We start from the raw sequence: 20,864 nt of genomic DNA, 5'->3' as shown, positions 1-20,864 counted from the left end.
AATATTATGTCACGCATTTTGAAACAATCCAAATAGCGATACCTCGATATCACTGTTATGAGCCATAACGATCAAAATTCATGGGAACTGCAGCGAGGCAGAATTGTCGTCGCGCGCCGTTGACGTCGTGTAAATGGAAATGAGTGCACTTGTTCGTCCAAAAATCAATAGCGTTCCGCGCGAAATGGCCAATAAAATATGCAAAAGTACTAAACAATGTAAATCCCATGAATCACAGTCGTCGACAGTGCCGCTCGATTTTGTGACACGAGAGGAAATGGTGAGGATGTGCGATACATCGATAATGTAACCAACTGAAATGATAGTCAATGATATTGCTCATGTTGCTCCAGCGGAAAGTAGCGATATGTTATATAATGCTGATACACAATCAATTTTATATGGAATATTTTACAAATTTGAAACAATATATATGAAATCTCGTAAAGAGATTTTTTTCTTGAAAAATTTTATTGTTAGATTTTAATATTGCTAATTATAAACGGACGAATGTCTTTATTCACATCTGCGCGACATATTTATAAAGTCTGCCACAATTTTAAATTTTGCAATGCTAGGCAATGTAACAATGTAAATTTTTTTACTTACCGGACCAAATTGTTCGAAGTAATTTTTGACGTCCTCCAGCGTCGTCGGCGCCGATAATCCCCCGACGAATATCTTCTTTGTCCTTGTCACCATCTATAAAAAAACAAAAAAAAAGAAACATTACTTTTATATTTTAAAATGATTTTTTTTTTTAAATTAAGATAATACAATCGAATATTATACATATCAAGAAAGAAATACATTTGTTACTGTCATTATTACACACTCAGAGACTGCGCTTTTTTACTGCCCTTACAAACATTCGTTTTTATAATTTTAATTGTAAAAGTCCTAATACTTTATTTATTATTTTATAATATGATGCAGTTTTTTTCCTCTTTTCGAAAAATAAATAAAAAATCAGCAGTAACACGACTAACAATGTTCTAGGAAAGGAAATGAAATTTTCAACACGATCGTACATTAAAGAAATTGATAAAAAATTTATCAAATATAGATGATTTGTATCTCAATGTGCTATGACATTTCCAGGTAAACTCCTCCGCTAGCAGTTTCTTACTTTTAGTCTTTCATATTCCATACCTGTCTGGTTATCGACGGAAAAGTCATAAATAATCGACACAGGTGCATTATTAACAGCCGAACTTACGCTTCAATATAACGTACCAATATATAAACACGAAGGAGAAAACACTCATGAGATATTCGCTTTTATAACATTTAGAAAATACGAAAAATATACAAGATTTTCCCTTTTTAACAATTGCAAACTCCGCAAAGAAGAAAAAAGAAAAGTGGAGGGATTGAGAATACCCGAAATTATCAGAGCCTGCTTTAAAGACTGAAATCTGAGAAGGACGCATTAAAGGTCAGGGTCAAAATCGGAAGAAATGTTACTAAGCGATTGTTTATCGCAAATTGTTATTGGACGTATGTTTTGTGAAGGAAACGCGAAAAAGTACGTGCCACATTGGAATAAGCAACGTTCGTTCTTTTAAAGTTGTTTGCGGCAAATCCAAAACGCTATCCTGCATCTCCGATATACAATTACAAATCACATACAAATTCGACATCTTCGATATTCGATATTCCTTGCGTTTCCCATTAGATATGAACGTTACTACCCACGCATCGGAAACTACATCGATGGATATCAGTGTGATATGATAATATAACCAATGAATTAGGAATGGAGATCACGAGAAATTCGATCAGTATTTAAGGGCCGTCTAATCGATTGCACACAGATATATATACACACGCATCACATTCACATACATATCTCATGATGTGAAGTAATAAAATGTATTATTACCAAGAAATAAAAATTTCCAATGAAAATGTTCGTATAAAGAAAAAAAAATTAATTTTGCAAAAATATCTAAAAAAATTTAGGTAGATATATACAGATCTGAAAATGACTTTATTGGACTATTAAAATAATTACGTAGGAATCTCAAACATAATAAACAATGCTATGAAAAGCTTTGACATTCTATCTAACAATGGGTTCGAATATCTTACATAATTATTGTGATATTTCCAACAATAATATTTTTAGACCTAGCTAAACTTTTACGTATTTTCACAGAACCGTCTGTATTTGGTATAAGAAACTAAAAAAACCTACATGTAATTCTCTATTAAATTCAAATTATAGTATATAGTAATTATTTTTATAAATTATATGATTTAAGGGTTCCAATAAAAATTTTCTAAAAAATTTTCAAGATACATGTATCCTCCGTATAATACAGACGGTGGTAAAGTTATATCTCAATAACTCAAATCTACTTTAACTATGATTTAAAAGAATGCTATTTTATGCCAAGAAACACCTAAATCATAAAGTTAAAAAATGATTACTATATATTTTATAATTTGTGTGGATTTAATAGAGTTATACATAAGTTTCCCTGGGTTTTCTTACAATTAGAGAAACTGCCGCGTAAAATCATATTGATAAAACAAAGAATTATAATGCAATAAATAGTGTCACAAAGACTAAAAGACTAAAAGAGTTATAAATATACATTATTCCATTTTTATAACTCTGAGAGAAATATTATTAAAAAATATTTTTTATTAAAAAATATTGATAATTAATTGAACATATTTAAAGTTAAATAATGCATGTGAAAAATTGTTTACGTCTTCATCATTACGTAATAAAACACAACAGTGTTTTCTTGATTATAAAATGTCCTCGTCTCTTGAAAAATGTCTAAAATATATAAATTTTAATATTTGACTTTTCTCCAAAACATCTGTAATTTTTATTTGCTTTTCTTTAACAAAACTAATTTCATGATATGGAACTAAATATTTTTGAAATTATCTTTTTTTAGCGCTTCTTTCAGCGGAGGGAAGAGTCCGCATCTAAAAATAAAATTCCGGTTGCTCGGCTAAGTTTACGCCATTTTATATGCTTCTTAAGGATAAAATTTTAAACTTTAGAATTCTCATCGTTATAGGCTTCTTCTTCTAGTTTATTATTGTTTAGAATTCTCATCTGTATTATCATTCTTTGAGTTGAAATATGATTTAATTCATATGCCAATTTTAACCGAATACTTCGTCAGCCTTTTCTTCTATTAATAATTCTTGAATATCTTTTTTAGTCATAACATCAAAACCTTAATTCTTTGTCCGAGCAAATTCATGCTGTAGAGATATCGTGTTATACGGAAGGTATCTGTATAAAAATTGGAAGTATTTTCTTAATTTATTTACACAATCAATATTTAAAACGTTACATACATGGTACATGTATGAAATATATTTGCATAAATAAAAGTTTACAGAAAAATTTATTTATAGAGCACTTGGATCAAGTAGAATAAAAACAAAAGCATAATAATTGAACTAATACAATCATTAATATTCGGATAAACATTGTAAAGTAATTTGATAAAGAGAAAATTCATCGATTCCTCCGTGAAATCAGCTCTGACAAGGAGCTGGATTAATATGAGAAGCTTAAGAAAGTTGAAAGGAGAAGAGCTCAGAGAAAGACCGATACTTCCAGTCTTGAAATCTTGATAATACAATCGCATTGTAATAAAGCCGCGAGCGAACGAGCCGGAGAATGAAAGGCAGGAGTCGAACATTTTACGGGCGGAAGTTCCATGCTGAGAAAAGGAAAGCACGATCGGGGTAGAAAGAAAGATGGGAGAGGAAGATGGAGCGCGGCGGAAAGGGCGGAAGAGGTAAACTCTGGCAATTTCAGTGATGGCTGGGCTTAGACATCTCTATATCCGGTGAGTAACGCAAACCCCCGGGAGGACGCGAGTCCTTCCACCCTGCGCGCTCCTGAACTCGAGCTCTCTCCCCGCTCTCGTTCTCTAACCCTTCTTCAAAATCCCATGCAAACTCGCAGCTTTCTTCGTTTCGGCGTCCTTGTCTAGAAGGAAATGAGAGAGGCAGGTTTCTTTCACGAGGTGGGTTAATCAACGAAGTGTATAAAGTCCCGAGAATAAAAATAAAATGGCAGGATCTCTCGAAAATTAAATAAACGATTGGCCTCGATTTCGTTGGCGAGAGGCTCATCGTAAGGAGAAAATAGCAAAGAGAAAGAGGGAGAAAGGTACTCAGGAATAAAGAAGGATGTTATCATCAAGGTGAGGAGAGAAGCGACGGAAGAAGGCGAACTTTTAACCAAGGAGGCCACTTATTCCAATGAAACCGCGCTGCAGCTTCCCCTCTTCTTCAGTGAAAGCAGGATTTCGGCTTTCCTCATATTCTCCACTAACAAACGAAATCTAGTTTTGCATTTCGCCAAACCGCGTAATGAGCACATTGTCGTGAAAACTAGGTAGACTTCTGTCGAAATCTCCATTGTCCCCGTTTGTTATACGCGGAACGAACAATTTTATTAATAGTTCAAAAATAAAGTGGAACATAAAATAATTCGATAAGTAAGTTAACAAGTAACCTTAATTTTGCTCTCAAAATTCATTGTGGTTTATGTTAAGATTACTTATTAACTCTCACTCACAATAATATTTAAAAGAAATGCTTTTTGTTGATTACTACTACAATAATATCGTATACGATATCTTGGAATTTTTAGAATCTTGTTCAACTTCTGTCTCATATATACACACAAGTATTATACATGCAAAATTTTGTTTTTTTTTCCTTATAGAGATAATACCCTCTTTTACACATTTTTAATCATGCGATATGAATAGAAAACAGATAACTGTCAATTATCGTTGGCTTATTACGAAATAAATCCGTGCATTTAGCTTAGGATAGCAGAGAGAATTAATTAGCGCGGAATAAACGGTTGAATTTTAGCAAATACGCGACGTGAACAAAAGATGGAGTCGCAGACGACGGAATGGGCCGCTTCTCGCCGTGGTTAGCCCGACGAAGAATAAGGTGGAAAAATACAAGTCACGAGAGGAACGCGGGGGAGAGCAGGGCCCCCTCGGGTCGTTAGCAGAGATAAGTGCGGATAGCGGCGGAATGGTAATGGAAACTCGGCGAGTTCCACTTATTACGCCGTAGCATTATGTAAATACCGGAAGGCTATTACAATTTTACAACTTACTAGGAGTGGCTTTATAGTTTCATCGCTCGAGGGAGGAGGTGGGCGAGAGGGCCGCTTCATCCCTCTTTACCGACCTCTTGCTTTCCTCACTCGATACGCGACCACGTACATGTTTCTGGCTTGCCTTTAAAGTTTCCGCGTCTACGAAAACGAAATCGGCCCTCAGAAAGGAAGATGGAAGCTATCTCTGGCGCGCGCTTCACTATTTGCAGAAATTTAATATTCATCTATAATTAACGCTCTGCAGTCTAATACTCCCCCGTAATAATGTAAGTTGTTGTTTCGCGTTAATTTTAAATATCATGCCGCTGTAATCCATTAAAATCCACGCTTTTAAGAGAAATGCAGAATTTGTAAAAATTGAATAAAATGTAAAAACGCATCGGGAGACCATCATTATCGCCCAAAGCGTCACGTCCGGTTTTATATTTTATTGCAACAATTGGCTCATGAAACTTCTTTCTCTGACAAATAAAAATTATTGTGTAACGTAAATTACGAGCAGAAACACGAGATTCGTAATAAAAAGCGCGTTTAATGGTAACGCACAGTTTCACAAAAAAAAAAAAAAAAAAAAGATAGGAGAAGACAAGGACAATAGTCAGCGTGTCTTTTATGGCTGTCGGGTATTATCGTTCCACGTTATTGCGATGTATTCGTAAATGTCATAATCAGTTGCACGTTTTCCACCACGTTTATCCACCCTCCTCCCTTTCCCCATTGAATGTATGAAGGGTTGTAAGAAAAATATTAGAATAAACGTTAATCAGCAGTTTCACGTACGCGTTTTAACGACAAAATGCTTTCGTCTTCATTCGCGATCATTTTGAGAACTTAATCGTGCGTTCCGATGAGATCCCGCGAAATTTACATAACCGAGAGAAAGAGAGATCCGAGATCGCGCGCGAGTAGTGCAGCACGGAATTTAAGTGAACGTGTAAAGCCGACACGCGCGTTATTAGATAGCGTCGCGAGATGCATGTCGTGTATTACTTCGTGTTGCACACAGCGTAACGCCATAATCGCATTAAGCTTAATATTACGAAAATTTTGCATTTCGCTAAACGGCGCTAATGCGCAACATGGCGTAACAGAGGACTCGAAAGAGAAAAATAAAATAGTGCACGCGTCCGTCGTTGCGAATAAATTATTGTTTTCCGTTGCGTCATGTATACCTACTATCAATTTAGCGACGCAATGGCTTTTGGTAACGTGTGTCCATGGTTGAATGGCCCATCTGTATTATTACATCGCAGTACAGCGGCCAATCAACTCAACTTTAAAATCAATAACCTCCAACGCATTGCAAATATTACTTTGTCCACCTGTCCCTTTGACAATCATGTGGGATATGGTATTGATAATGTTATAATAATTCGAATAATGCGTAACGGAATTAAGTGCAGACAAATTTTTAACAAAAGAATCCGTTTTCTTATACGATCTCTTTGATTTTCCGCACATAAACACTTTAACTAATTTTAAATATTAGACGTTCCTACCAATAACTCTTAATTAATTGAAACCGTTATCACATCATCGCAACGTCATTGTACCTACCAGCTTTATGGACGCCTATTATGTAATTTTCTCGCATGGCACACGCGTGTCATGTTTAATATACGCTAATATCTAATTGTTCGCTAGACAGCATCAAAGCATTTTCGAACCGGGATGAAGGCGATCAAAATTGCGTAGCACGCAGAATAATTCCGCACTGTTGCGAATCGAGGTCATAAGGACGAATAGGGCGAGGATAGAGAAAGGGAGAGAAAGCTACACGGAGATAGAGAAAAAAAAATGGGAAAGGGAAGGAAGAAAAAGTGACGGGGAAGGATCCCAGGACGAAGCTCTCGCAACCCTCGGGATGATAACCGATTCGCCCGGCCTGTCCCTCGCCCTTTCGCCCTACTTTTTCTCCCGCTAGCCCAGTGTGCCGCAGAATCCATAGTCTTTCTTCCAACTCTTCTATCTCCTGAGCTATCCATCCCCGCGTGCTGAACCGCTCGGAAAGAATTAATCCTGGCCAACCCAACGCGACGACTGTACCTCATAGTTCTATCCGTTGTGGATAATGTCACTTGCTTTTGTTCTTTGACGTGCTTGAATTTCGCCCTTTTACCAAGCCATCTCAGTTTTACTTCTCGTTTTAATGAAATCATTTATACGTAGGCAAAAGCAAGGAAATATATTTATTGCTAAATATGCGTCACATTCCGTGCGTCTTATATTGATTCAATAAGTATATAGTATATATCGCTGCGCAGATATTTACATAATTTTCACTCTTTGCGCGAAATCTTTTTGCTTCGAATAAGGTAGCTGTCTATTTTTTATCTATACGAATTTCGTCGAGGCGACCATGCTGTAGCAATCTCTCGCGATCGCGACATTTCACGATTTAAGTTACCGGTCATAAATAGCAAAAGGGGTTACGACGGTGGTAGGCAGGCAGGGAAGCACAGGAAGAGGAAGAGAGGTTATCAGTAACCGAGCGGTAGGTAAGGCGCTCAACGTCGCTCCATAGCTCGGAGCATCGCTATCGCGTTGTCCAGCCCTGACCCTACTATGCTCTAACTCTGCTCTCGCTCTAGCTCCTCGTACTATAGCACGATCCATGAGATGCTCGCCACAGAACGTGCTCTCACGTAAATTATACGCGCATGCCTCATCCTACGTTTTCCGGTCGGGGAATATTCCGAAAATTCCACCTCGCTTGTATCAACGTTGCTGCGCGTCGATTTTGCGAATTTAAAAGAAACGAATTCGAAGCTTTCGTGACTAGAATTTATAATTTTTTTATAGGACATGCAGAAAAAAGTTTATGTAGCATAGCAAAGTGAAAGTAGTTGTACTATAGTAACTGTCAGATTGTTTAATTAATAATTTTCTATGTATTCTGGCTGTTTCAAAGACCAACATTACTTTGACTATATAAAGTTAAGATACTTATAATAATAATTTTCAAATACTTTCAACCTCGAACGACCATACATATTAATGTGCAAAATTATGCATACCATTATTGTAATGAATGTTCAATAAGAACGGAAGGTTCGGCTAATAAATTGCTGGTCCGAACGTTACATATACTAGCACTCGTAATCCTAAATCCCACCCATTACACCCTCTGAACGACCGCAACCTACCACCCTTCGGCCACTATTCTGACTTAAACTGTTTGAGTTGCGACTTTACCGGATTACTACGGAATCTGCCAAACCCCTTCTTCGTTCGAGGAGTTCCAACCCTAGGTGATCATTTCGAGATCTCTGTGCCTTTGTATCATAATATTTAAGATAATGTTCACGAAATAGAAAGCTCGAATGCAGTATCAACAAAAAATTACATCGCGAATATTGCGCTAATTATTAGAAAATTAAATGAGTCAAATGTGTTACAATATTTAATATTATAGATTAAAATTTATTTTTATATAAAAAATACAAACATACGTAGACTTGATCGTAATAAACTATAGCAATCGTAGTAAAATAGCAACTACCGAAATCGATAGAAGGGAAAGAAAATAAAATAAAAATTATAATTTCGGAATTATTAAAATAAATATTGAAATTAATTAAATTAATTGCGTTCTCTTTAAGATATAATTGTACAATTTTTCAAATATCAAATAATCGTTGATGTAATAAAGACGAGCAATTTATTCCGATAAAAGTTGAATGAAGATTAGGATAAAAATTGTGCTCAAGACTGGTAAGAACTAAGAGTTTCCCAAAGTCTCTCTCGTTTGCGTCGTCAGCAAATTCAAGCGGAATCACGAAATAAGCAACTGTCGTAAAAAAAATGCACGCGAACAGGTGCGAACTCCCATAAAAGAATTTTCAGAGTTGCCATTCAAATTTCTTTCCAAGCTTCGCGATAAATGTGCTTCTCTGTTATGCACTCTTTAGGTATTATTCTGACCAAATACACTCACCATCTGTAAAAGTAACTGGTTTAGTGAAAAAGTTCCGTTCATTTAGTGAAAAACTTTCGTTCTTAAAAGAATAGACATATTGAAACACTCATGTTCAAACAATTTGCTATTTTCGTATGTTTATTTCATTAAACTGTAAAAAAAAATTATTTTTAAGGCTAAAAATCTAAAAGACTCGAGACGCATTTTATTTCATATCGCGATTGTTCCTTCATTCTCGCGGTTTTCTGAATACAGAGAAGGCAAAGATTTCAGTCTTTCGATGAAATCTAATGCCAATGCGTTCGGCTCGCGTATGATACATTTATTGATCCTGTGGCATCAAACGTTTACGAGTTGCTTTTTGAGAGCGAAGATGAAAGCGCTGACGCTCGACAAGTGCACGCCGGCTTAAGCGCTTCTCTATTTCTGCCCGCGCCTTTGATGCGCATTATCAGGCCTTCTTGTTTTATTCGGGCACCCGATATATCCGTGACCAGCCTTTCAGCCTTAACGGCACGCCGATACCATGACCGAAGCCGCCCATATTTTTAATCTGCTTCAGGATTGTTTGTTGGGGGCACATCGTTGTGTTACGCCTCACGAAATTCCGACGACAAAATTGGATAAATTAAATATTTCGTAGTAAAATTTCAAACAAATTTATTCATTACTTCCACCCAAAAATTCCTTACTACTATTACAAAAATTATTATTTATAAAAAATGGTGTAATATATTAATAATGTAAGTATATTTGAAATTATTATGATTTTTAATTTTTAATATAAAAAAATATGTATATATAAACTTTACACTTCAAGATATTGATATAAATTGTGCGATTATCTCAAGTATATTCTGTGTAATAAATTTCAATTTATAATATAATATGTATAAATAAATGAGCGCAAAATAGGTAATACAAATTATGTATATGTACACACACACACACAAAGTAAATTTCCAAAGTGCAATTTACGTAACTCCTAAACTGAGTGACTCCTGTATTTATTAATTTATAAAGTTTCATAGATTCGAAAATTATTAAATTTATACAAGATGCGGGTCTGATGTAGATACTTCATGATCGCATTTATGATATATCAAGAAATTTTTGCAAAATTCCCTCTATCGCTAAAATCAAAATCCGGAGTAAAGAAAATGAATTCCTATGATATCTCCATGACTGATTCTTTCACAGGCAGAAGACAATAGAAGAGGACTTGGTCTCTCTAGATCTCATAGGGTACTTTTTATCGAGTCATGCCCGAGATTTCGGCATCGCTCGTAAACCTCACCTTTCGAAATGGTTTGCGAAATAACCGGCATTCAGCAGCACGATCCTAAGCTCGCTCGTATCGTAATGCAGTTTCGTCGACATGCTGACTATGACATTGGTTATGATCGCGCGAACCGGTGACCATAAATTGAGCACCGAAACGATCCGACCCTCACGGGATCATATTTAGAGTTAAGCGGCTTACGGGCTTTCTTCCGTTTTGATTTAACAGAGGAAAAATGGGTTAAACTCTTCGCGTACTATGCCATGAAAAATTGTGGCAAGATGCGATAACCAATTGCAGTTTGTAGTCCAATAAAATTTCGGACTTATCTATCTCGTCACAATACACTGGCAGTATTCAGTGCTTTTTGGACTCAAGATTGTCACAAAATGTAACGAAAAGAATGTTTTAATCATCATCGCAACAAATTACAAAGCAAATTATTCAATAAGTCGCTCTAATTATAACAATAAATAATTATTAACAAACACACGCATATAAGTATATATCGATGATTTATTACAATATTTCTCAGAAAATGAATTTGAATGTTTTGAATCATTTAAATTTGTAATATTAATCATAAAATGCTATTGATACAATAACTGATTCTAAAGGAATAAAAGTTATATTCTTTCTATTCTTCTCTTTATATTTATATCCTTTTTTGTAAGTAACTCAAAAATTTCCAATCTCTGCGACAGATAATGAGTATAATATATTAATCTTCTTATAAAGCATTGATAATTATCTGTAAATCAGAAAAATTTCACAAATCATAACATTTCTACCATTTTTGCAAATTCTTATTGAAAGAGGATCAACAGTGAATGCGATAATGAAGTTCTTTCAAATTGTATACACATCCATTCGTTAATCTCCGTTTCTTTTGTGCTTCTATTCTCTCTGAGAATTTTCTAGACGATCGCGCATTCTGAAGAAGCTCTCTTTTTCTCTTTCTACCCCCTTTCTCTCTCTCTCTCTCTCTCACACTTACTATTCCTCTCTTTCTCTTAAAGGAGTGGGGATGTAAAAGGACATAATCGCGCATCTAAGCCGTCCGAGCACGTAGAAATTCAATAGCGATCTAAACTCAATCGCCTCGGCCACGAGTTAGCACATTCATAGTAGTTTACCCTCCAACTCCGCCCGCCGGTGCTATCCCTGCGAAAGGGCTGAATAGGACGTAAAGGCGGCTATTGTGAGGCACCATTCAATCGCCGACAACAGAAACACCATTAGGGGCAATGTACGGTGCTACCAATTAAAATGTAGAGCGACAGCCGGAACGACCTTGTCTTCACATTATTCGGCCGTTGAATGTCGATGGATCAAAACGCTAAATCAGCTGATAACACATATCACAAAAAAATACTATAAACTATATACTATGCAAAACCTATTTATCTTTTTTCAAAATTACATTCAATTTTTTAAATTTCAATACTTTGCACTTAAAAAATTTAAAGTTAAGATTTTCCGAGTAGAGATAACATTAGTAGAAAAAATTATTGAGAATTTATCTGTGAGATATAAATAATTAATGAAATTCTACAAGAAAACAGAGATTTGTAAAAGATAGTTGAATATTTTGTTCGATTTCATTATTCCTTTCTTTATCATGCATTTTAAATTCTTATTTTCGCGATGAAATCGTTCGAATCGAATTTCGTTTCGATTTGTAAAGTCATTATTATGTCTTCCAAGTCGTTCGAATTTCAACGAGTTCCGGATATAGACACAAAACGAAAATTACAATATGGACGATTGTGGCACGGTAGGACGCACTGACGCATAGCGAATCCGGTTGGCCGCGAGCGGTTAAATCACCGTCGTAAACCGCAATTCGTGTATTATGCCAACGCGATTCAACGGTCGAATGAGGTTGGAGGTCTCTTAGTGCGGATCTTGGGTGTACCGCATGTGCGCCGGCAAAGGATTAATTAACGAATCGTGTACCGTGCGCGGTCATGATGCGTGGCCGGACGATGTCTATGTTCGTCGAGGTAGGAGCTTCAATTCCCGTCGGACTCGTCCTACTAACATGTCTCTCGACGTATAATAGTATTATTCCTTTCTTATTCGACGCTGTGTGTAACTCGATAATTTCCTCTCGGCACAGTTCCTCGCGAAAGTGATCGATATTTTGAGAGCCAAGAGTCATAACAATAACTCAGCTCTGCAATCTTCGCGCATGATTCATTAGAGCATAAGGCAGCCCAATTATTCTATAGTCCCTTCAATTTATCTTACTTCCTGACTGCGTCGTGTTAATTTCCTACGGCTTTAAAAGAAACTCTAACGTCATTAGTCGTAGTTACTCGCCATCAGATAAAGTTAACGTATACATGTCATATGTCTGCTATTAGGTATTAGTGTTCTTTCAAACAGTTTTACAATTCGAAAAGATACAATCTTTGAAAAAATAGCCTTTCGATATAAATATAGATATCGCGACGCAGCAACATCTCTATGTACCAATCAATCTAAGATTAATGACTGTATTGAGAGAGTCCTTATCTTGAGAAATAGGATAATACTAGTCATATGACATATTCACAAATTCGTTGAGAATACACGAAGATATTATTGTATGTGGAAAGAATTTTTCGATTATTTTCTCAAAACACACGTTAATAGAATGTTTACTTGAACCTTGTAAAACGATGCCCTGAGAGAATTTTCGGATTTCTTCCAGGCATTTTTGTTTAAAATTTAAGGTGAGATTTTTTAATGTAACTTTGAAATAAATTGGTGTATAAGTAACATAAACAAATTAGATATTGTAAATTAGTAAAAGATAGAGATTTCATCTGAGATTACATCTATTATTTTCTACAACTGGAGTCACGAAACTTATAGGATATTCTAGAAAAAGAAAACTAATTACTACATGTAGTATCAGTGAACTATTTTGTTCTGCTTGTCACTGTCGCCATCCTGATTGTCTTTATAAAAATTTGCAAGACTCACGTGAATATATACGTGAATGTGTATCACTGCAAATCCATGTGTGTCAAAAATTACTATAATATATGTATATGGTTAGTTTCCCGCATAAAAATGACACTATACATTTAAATGTGTAAATTCATTTTTGAAAATGTACTATTTTTACACGGAACGTTAATCGTACACATATACTGTAGTCACTTTTTACACACATGGATTTGCAGTGATATCTTACTTATGCTATTGCTAATCAATTGTCAACATTATCAAAAAAAATAATAAAAAAGATAAAAAACAATGTTTCCAAAAAAAAAAAGACAAAATTTAAATTTAAAAATAAAATTCCATAAATTTCTCCAAATACCGATAAAATTCCATGAAAATCCCCGATTTTCGCTAGTAAAAAAGAAATCTCCTGAGAATTCTAGGTTTTTTCCACGTTTTTCCAGGTAATAAACACTCTAGTTAAACATTAAGAATAATTTATCGAGCTGCTTTTGTCGCGGTTTGTCGAAATCTCAAGAGAAACGTGAAGATCTTTGACCGATAATTTTCTGAATTGCAATCAAGGCTAGTAGGCGAGAGTGCATACTTTAGAACAGCGCGGAAAGTACAGTCGCAAGAGCACATTAATTAATAATGCCAATACGCTTATGTTAATATCAAATATGTACGCAAGTGAAAACATTCTCGACGTGCACAAACGCAATCTGCAAAATGATCGCGAAAAGGTTCGAGAAACAAAGATCGAGAAACTAAAAAAAAGAGGAAATAGTCGAGAGAAAAAAATGTGCTAGATTGCGCGCATGCAAAATGTGCGTTGTGTGCCGTAGTTGCGCGAAAATATTCGCACGTACGGATGTATGTACGTGTGTGTGGCGATAAAGTAATCTACTGTCGTTATTGTTTGACTTCTACCTCGCTCTGTTCTCTCAGGTCCAGACCACTTCCTGGCTACATCGTTAATAATTACCACGAGATTCACGTAACCGCGGAATGTACGCCGCAACCGTTCCCTTCTAGCGTGGCGTTGTTAATTCCATTATTTATTTCATAATACGCGGCGAGACGGATTTTTAAACACCTGATAAGAGAGATAACTTGAACAAGCGTATAATTAAAATATCTCTCATTGATAATCCAATTGCTTTGTTTTATATTAAATTGAGCGTATATATATATGATATAGTGTTGATACACACATAATAGATATTATTATATTTTCCTTTCTTTTTATACTTGAGAGAGAGAGAGAGAGAGAGAGATTGATATTTGAAAAAAATAAATAATAGAAATTGTTTGCTGAAAAATTCTAATTTAAAGTTTATTTCTTCTAGAATAACATTTAGTAAAACATTCTAAGTGGCAAAGTATCGTTAATGTAACATTTATTACGAATTAATATTATATAATACTCATAATATCATAATTATGATATACATATATAACTGTATAATGAGAAATATATTTAATCTTACATAATACGTAATATAAACAAAGATACAACTTATTCTTCCATGGAAAAACATATATTGTATAATAAATAAATAATTAATAGCCCGTATCCTTTTTTCCCCTTTTCAAGGATTTTTGTGAATTATACGACGAAATTCGTTTTGTTTACTCAAGGAATTTCTACTTATAATATAACTGATTACACTCTATGGCTAATAAATTAGTATTAAAAATAATTATGTTACATGAATATCTATTGAATTATTTTAATAATGTTCCATAATCCCCGTTTTTACTCTCATATATCCGAGATATCCATAATATATCATCACAAATGTTATATTTATTTTATATCATTTAGTCTACTGACATCAAATGATGATCTTAAATCGTCGTTTGTAATGACGATATCTTTCTACTTTAACTAAGCAAATACTCGTACTAAACATACTTATGGTTAAACTGTGAGAAACGCGTTGCTCTTCTCTCTTTTCTCTCTTATTCGCATGTAGATACCACCACTAAAAGTTATTTGCGAACACAAGATGTTTAGAAGCGGTCACGTGGATGTCTTGTGTATGTGTCGAAGAGATAGAAGTGGTCGGTTGAGTGGATCGACGAGTCACCTACTTTCGAGTCATCCCTTCTGTTTATTGGCGGTAGGAAGGGTAGCGGCCATTTGTACGTCATATCCTGAGAATCACGAGGACTGCTTCGGATTTAAAAGCATTTTGATGTAAACAACCGTACCTTCGCAGCGCGTCGACTACCTAATTCTTTTTTATCAATGAGACATTTATTCTTCCTATTCTTCTTTTTATTATAAACCTGCATTCGCGCTTCTTTCACTCTCGGAAGATCAAATCAACTTGCCAGAGCTATACATATTCACGTAACATATTCTATAACATTATTTGATACTGCGGAAATTTGCAATTTTTCTGAAAATGTCCACTAGCTCGATAAAAACGTATAAGCGTAGATATATGAATTTTTCTAAACCACTTTTTACTCTACATTCCACAATAATTTCATATTTTTACATTTTATCACGCTTGTATTCAAGTTTTTTAAAATATTTTCTACAAGATCTCGTCCAATGCTTTTAATTGTCTTCATCTTTTTTTCCTCCGTGCTTCATCTTTTCACGAACCGGAGCAACCACCAAATCCGCTTACTCTCTTTGCCATTCGCGGAACGAGCAAACCGGGCTTTTCTCGAAAGAGGACGAAGTCCGGCGTTGCCGGACGATATAAAGAGCGTATCGTCATAGTCGTCAGGCCGGAAACTTTGGCATTTTGCTTTATATCTTGGTGGAGAAAAAGACTTCTACATCGTTCCCAAGAAAAGACGGAGAGTAATCAAGCTCTGTCCCCGAAGGGCGCATCGCTGTGAGGAGCTCAACGGAAAAATGACCCTCGGCGTCCTAACGCGTCAAACTTTAAAGAGGCGCAGTTTAGGACTCCGTTCACGTAATAAAATACCTCGTTCCGTTATCGCCGCTTTAAATCGAAAATCTCTTCCACTCATTGGCATTTATCAATGAAGGATACTTATTATTACGCGATAAAAATGATGAGAAGAGATGTTCTATACTTTAAAAGCATATCCGTTCCGTTCATTTGTCACTCGTTACACTTCAATTAGTTTCAATTAGTTCGTGCGATGCTAATTTAATACTATACGAGGTATTAATTTTTCGCGAACCAAGTTATTTCGACCACTGGAAGAAGTATCGACAAAAAGAAGCTTATTCGTAAATATGAACGGTGATGGAATATTGATACTCCGGAAACATGGATAATTGATTGGAAAACGCCGTCGTGCCTGTGAACGCTGCTTGCGAAGCATTTCAGATTTTTTCCCCATGTATTTTGGCGAAAAATAGGATCTCAAATTTTTATATTGGAAAATATTGATTTTTCGTTAGGGCAACGTCATACAGCAACATAATAACTATGCTCTGAGAATATCTATGATTCGCTGGAAAATATTTATCTTTCTTATTCGCGAGTCTGACAAGTTGCGCAGATCCACGCTCGCGATATTAAAAAGATATTAAATGTCTCAGAGGAGATTGTAAAATCGTGCCACACACATTCTCAAGTAGAGATTGCATTTCAGATAACGATGAATTTTACAACGCAATGCAATATATGGGTCAGCGAAAAGGGAGGGTGTTAAGGTTCGTATAGAGATAAGGTAGATGGATTCGTGTGACGATTATCTCGCGTGACAATGCGTCCGCAATTTCCGTCTATGAGGCAGGAAATTTTAGGAACTGTATTTAAATGCCTCGCAATAATCGAATAAGTAAACGTAATATCGAGCAGAGGTATATTGACGTGCAATACGTGAATCTTCATTTCATATGAATATAACACAATAGGATAAAGTTAAAGACTTAATCATTTCTAATCGTAAAACTATAAATAATATAATTTTAGGTATTAATTGCTTCTTGAATTATAAAGAAGCAATATTATAAAGAAATATGTGAAAATAAAAGAGTATGAGTTTTCAATTGGAAATCTATTATATACTCTATATTTCAGTTCCATCTGCAATCATACAGTATACTTATGAACCCTTCATTTTTACAACCAAATTGATTTTAAAACGAAAAAACAATAAAAAGCTCCGATGATTAGAAGAAGGAAAAAGAAGAAGGAGAACAGGAAAGTAAGGCGGAAATAATGAACATATTTTGTGATGGCTATTATTAACAGATGTAATCGACATTGGATGATCATAAAGCGACAGTTCAAAACTAGAAACGACAGGAGAATCAATGCGGATAGTAATCGAGACGAAGAGATGTGGCGGAGAAGAAAAGAGACGGAGCGAGAGGCAAGTCCTGCTGGACGGCTGCCACAAGGCGCTTCGAAAGTAACGATCTCGTTATCGTTCCGCCTCGAGAAGTGAAGGACTTAAGATAATAAGTTTGTATGGGAGGGTGGAGAGTCCTTAATAAGAAACCGGAGCGCTTTCGCGCGCGAGAGGGAAATAGCGCGCTCGCTTACCTTGCCTCTCTCCACCGTCATCCGCGTCAGACCACTCAACTTATTAATTCCATTAATATTTCTTTCATGCGATTTGACGCACCGACGCGGCGAGATTATTAAAAGCGCGCGAAGAAGCCGTAATACTCTTGGAAACTTTGTCTCTATTACCACGCGCGATACTTGTTTAAAAAAATTAACCAATTCTTCCGAGTACATCGTTCGGAATGCCACGCGGAGTCAAGTAAGATTTATTCTCTTCATCTCACGATTTTATCGTGCTCATCCTCGAGTAAGGATAAATATTTTTTTATTGGAAATTTAATTTCAATTATCTCTTCACTTATATGATTTTTTTCACTTATGGAATATTCTTTACGGTATTATTTTCTTCTGATTTTTATTTGGCCATTCATAATTGCCAAATAATAAATTAATTTACATAATACAGTTATCTGATACAGTTGCGATAGATAAAAAAGACATGTATTTTCAGTAAAATAAAGAGATAATACGTAATGTGAGAGACAAATTAAATAGATTTACCTTTATAAAGCAAAATAACATAATAATTATTCTTAGAAATCCAACAATTTCGATCTATTCGTAAATAAACTACGTAAATGATTAAATTTAATTCGAATAATATTATATAAAAAAAAGTAAAAATTACATTTATTCAATAAAGTAAAATATTTCAGATTTGATGTTAATGAAAATCAATATAAGCCAAAATTTGCTCAGCTCACTTTCAATAATTGCATCGAATGAGATATTTAAAATGACGGAGATATATAACGACTATAATATTTTTTGTAAAAACGATTATTTGCATCAAATATAAAAAAAGTAGGATCCGTCTCTATTTTTACTGTTATTGATTATTCAAAGTAAATAAGTTCAAATAAAACGTATATATGACATTCCCTCCCACAGAATATATTTTAAAACATGGAATTAGATAACGGAGATTTTTAAATAATATTATAAAATAAAACTTTATATGTGTCTCATTAATCCGGTACGTTTCAAAAAGTCAATAGTTGACCGCATTAAACTTTATTTCGTAACTGACAGCTGATGATGAATCTGACCGAAAACTGGTTCGTCAGTGTCGTCGCTTGTAAAAGTGAACCATGCTTCGAGTATCGTAGGCGTATTCGCGAGGGATATAAGATAGACGTCATCTATCCATATAGACAAAACGGGAGCTGAGAAAGATTTCGAAAATAATAGTAGATCTAAACGGGTGAATTGTACGAGACGAAGTTGTCTGCTGTCATCTCAGTGAAACATTTCGGTCACTGCACATTGTTGCGAGGAGTGCATGAGCGAGAGGAACCAGGATAGAGACAGAGAGAAGGGGGCAGGGGGAGAGAAGGGGTTAAAGGAAGAGATGGGAGGGGTAGCAAGGGGGTAACAGGGGGGAGACAGAGAGAGAGAGAGAGAGAGAGAGAGAGGGAGAAAATATCCGACACCCCGGTTGGTTGGTCCGCCTCTGTCCGACGGATGACGTCCACGATCAAGCTCCACCCACACACATGCCCCCAGCCAACGCACACACACACACACACACACACACACACACACACACATAAATACACACATACTCATACACGCGTGCGTACTTACACCTACGCACTCGTACACACACGCACACGGTTTTGTGCTATCCGACGCGTACGTGTCAGAGCCGACACTCGCGCGATACACATATACACGCGCACGACATTCGCGGTACTCATAAGCTCGCGAGGCCCTTCGGGATTCTCGAGATGGAGAAACCTGGTTCGCGCACGGAGTTGGCGAGAGGGTTCGCGAGAGAACAGAGTTGCACGCATCGTACCTTCTCCGGGGTGATGAGCGGCGTGATGTACGTGGTGACCGCCGTCGTGTACACTTTACAATGACCACTGGGGAGATGAAAAAACTTGCAGGGTCACCCAGTACCACTGACGGAGTACCGAGTGCCGTGCGGTCGGCGCGTTGCTCTTCCTCGTGGGAGAGAAACGAGTGCGTCTCGATCGGAGCCGATCTGATCGACCGGCTGCGAGCGGCGGATATGCGGGTTGTTCAGGATTATTGAGCACTCACGCGCGTATACCTGTTGTAACACGAATACGACAAATTCACCACACTTCCGTGGATCTTGCTGCGTTCACTAAATGTCAAAGTATATCTTGAAGGATTTTCACAATTCGTTTACAACGGTCTAAGTTGCCAGAGAGAGATGTAGATCATCGATCCTGAAAGGATTTGTTTCAGAGAATTCTCTCGACGGCTAGCTTTCACAACTTTTTTCACACCGGAGGTCTAGACGTGATTGCTGAATTCGCGCTGCAATCGTACACTTTTCACTAGATGAGGAAGACACTTGAAAAATTATTCTCGGGCCTTCAGCGAGCGTTCACGATGTTACGCGCGAACGTGACGGGACCACGGTAATTGAGAGTGCTAATCGGTTTCGCGTGTGCACTTTCCCTCTTCCGACTAGTTATCCTGGGTCGGCGCGCCTCTGTCTAACTGTGAAACCGGTAACGTCGTATCAGACGATTCGTATATCCGTCCACTGTAACCACCGACGCGGGGAAGGTACGAACGAGACAGATGAGGAACACCCGGGACCGACAGAAAGAAGGAGAGAGAAAGAGAGAGACAAAGAGAGAGAGAGAGAGAGAGGGAGAAAGATCAACTTGCGAGCACACAGGCAGGTGGTCGTTGTCGCACTCTTCCGTCACCGTACGTCGAGTTTCAATGCTGCACGCTGTAACGCCGAGAACAGAATGGGGCGATCGTAGAGGCCCGGGCAGTGAAGCCGTAGCGAGGGGAGGTGAAGAGGAGCCGCGCGGGTGGTGACGGCAGAGTGGGGTGTCGGATAGAGGGGCGAGTGGGTATTCCGGGAAGGGGCCCCTTCATCCCGCTCTTTCGCGTCCTCCGCCCTCGAGCGAGCGCTACCCCTCCGAGGCGCGCAGGCGCCCCCGGGGCGCTGCCACCGGCTCGAGGGGAAGTACGGTTTCCAGAGAAAGACGAAGCTATCCTAAAGAGGAAGAGGGTGGAAGAGCGTGAGAGAGAGAGAGAGAGAGAGAGAGAGTGTGTGTGTGTGTGTGTGTAACAGAGAGGAGG

General features: G+C 36.9%; 1 protein-coding gene across 2 annotated transcripts in view; it reads right to left on the bottom strand.

Annotated features, from left to right (window-relative positions):
* Window positions 1-20,864, bottom strand: part of Rbp6 (RNA-binding protein 6) — a 652,248-nt gene that overhangs the window by 189,914 nt on the left and 441,470 nt on the right. Inside the window, exons 1-2 of one of the 2 annotated variants that reach the window (XM_018541613.1) lie at window positions 19,588-19,822; window positions 610-702 (exon numbers count right to left, since the gene is read on the bottom strand). In XM_018541613.1, the coding sequence (XP_018397115.1) occupies window positions 610-702 (93 nt within the window). In that variant the 5' untranslated portion in view covers window positions 19,588-19,822. Of the gene's footprint in view, window positions 1-609; window positions 703-19,587; window positions 19,823-20,864 lie in introns of those variants that run through there. The other variant, XM_018541612.1, reaches the window with a different exon arrangement.

Source organism: Cyphomyrmex costatus, unplaced genomic scaffold (assembly GCF_001594065.2).
Source record: "Cyphomyrmex costatus isolate MS0001 unplaced genomic scaffold, Ccosl1.0 scaffold296, whole genome shotgun sequence".
In the NCBI taxonomy this organism is placed as follows: Eukaryota; Metazoa; Arthropoda; class Insecta; order Hymenoptera; family Formicidae; genus Cyphomyrmex; species Cyphomyrmex costatus.
This window is presented reverse-complemented; position numbering and strand designations above follow the sequence as displayed.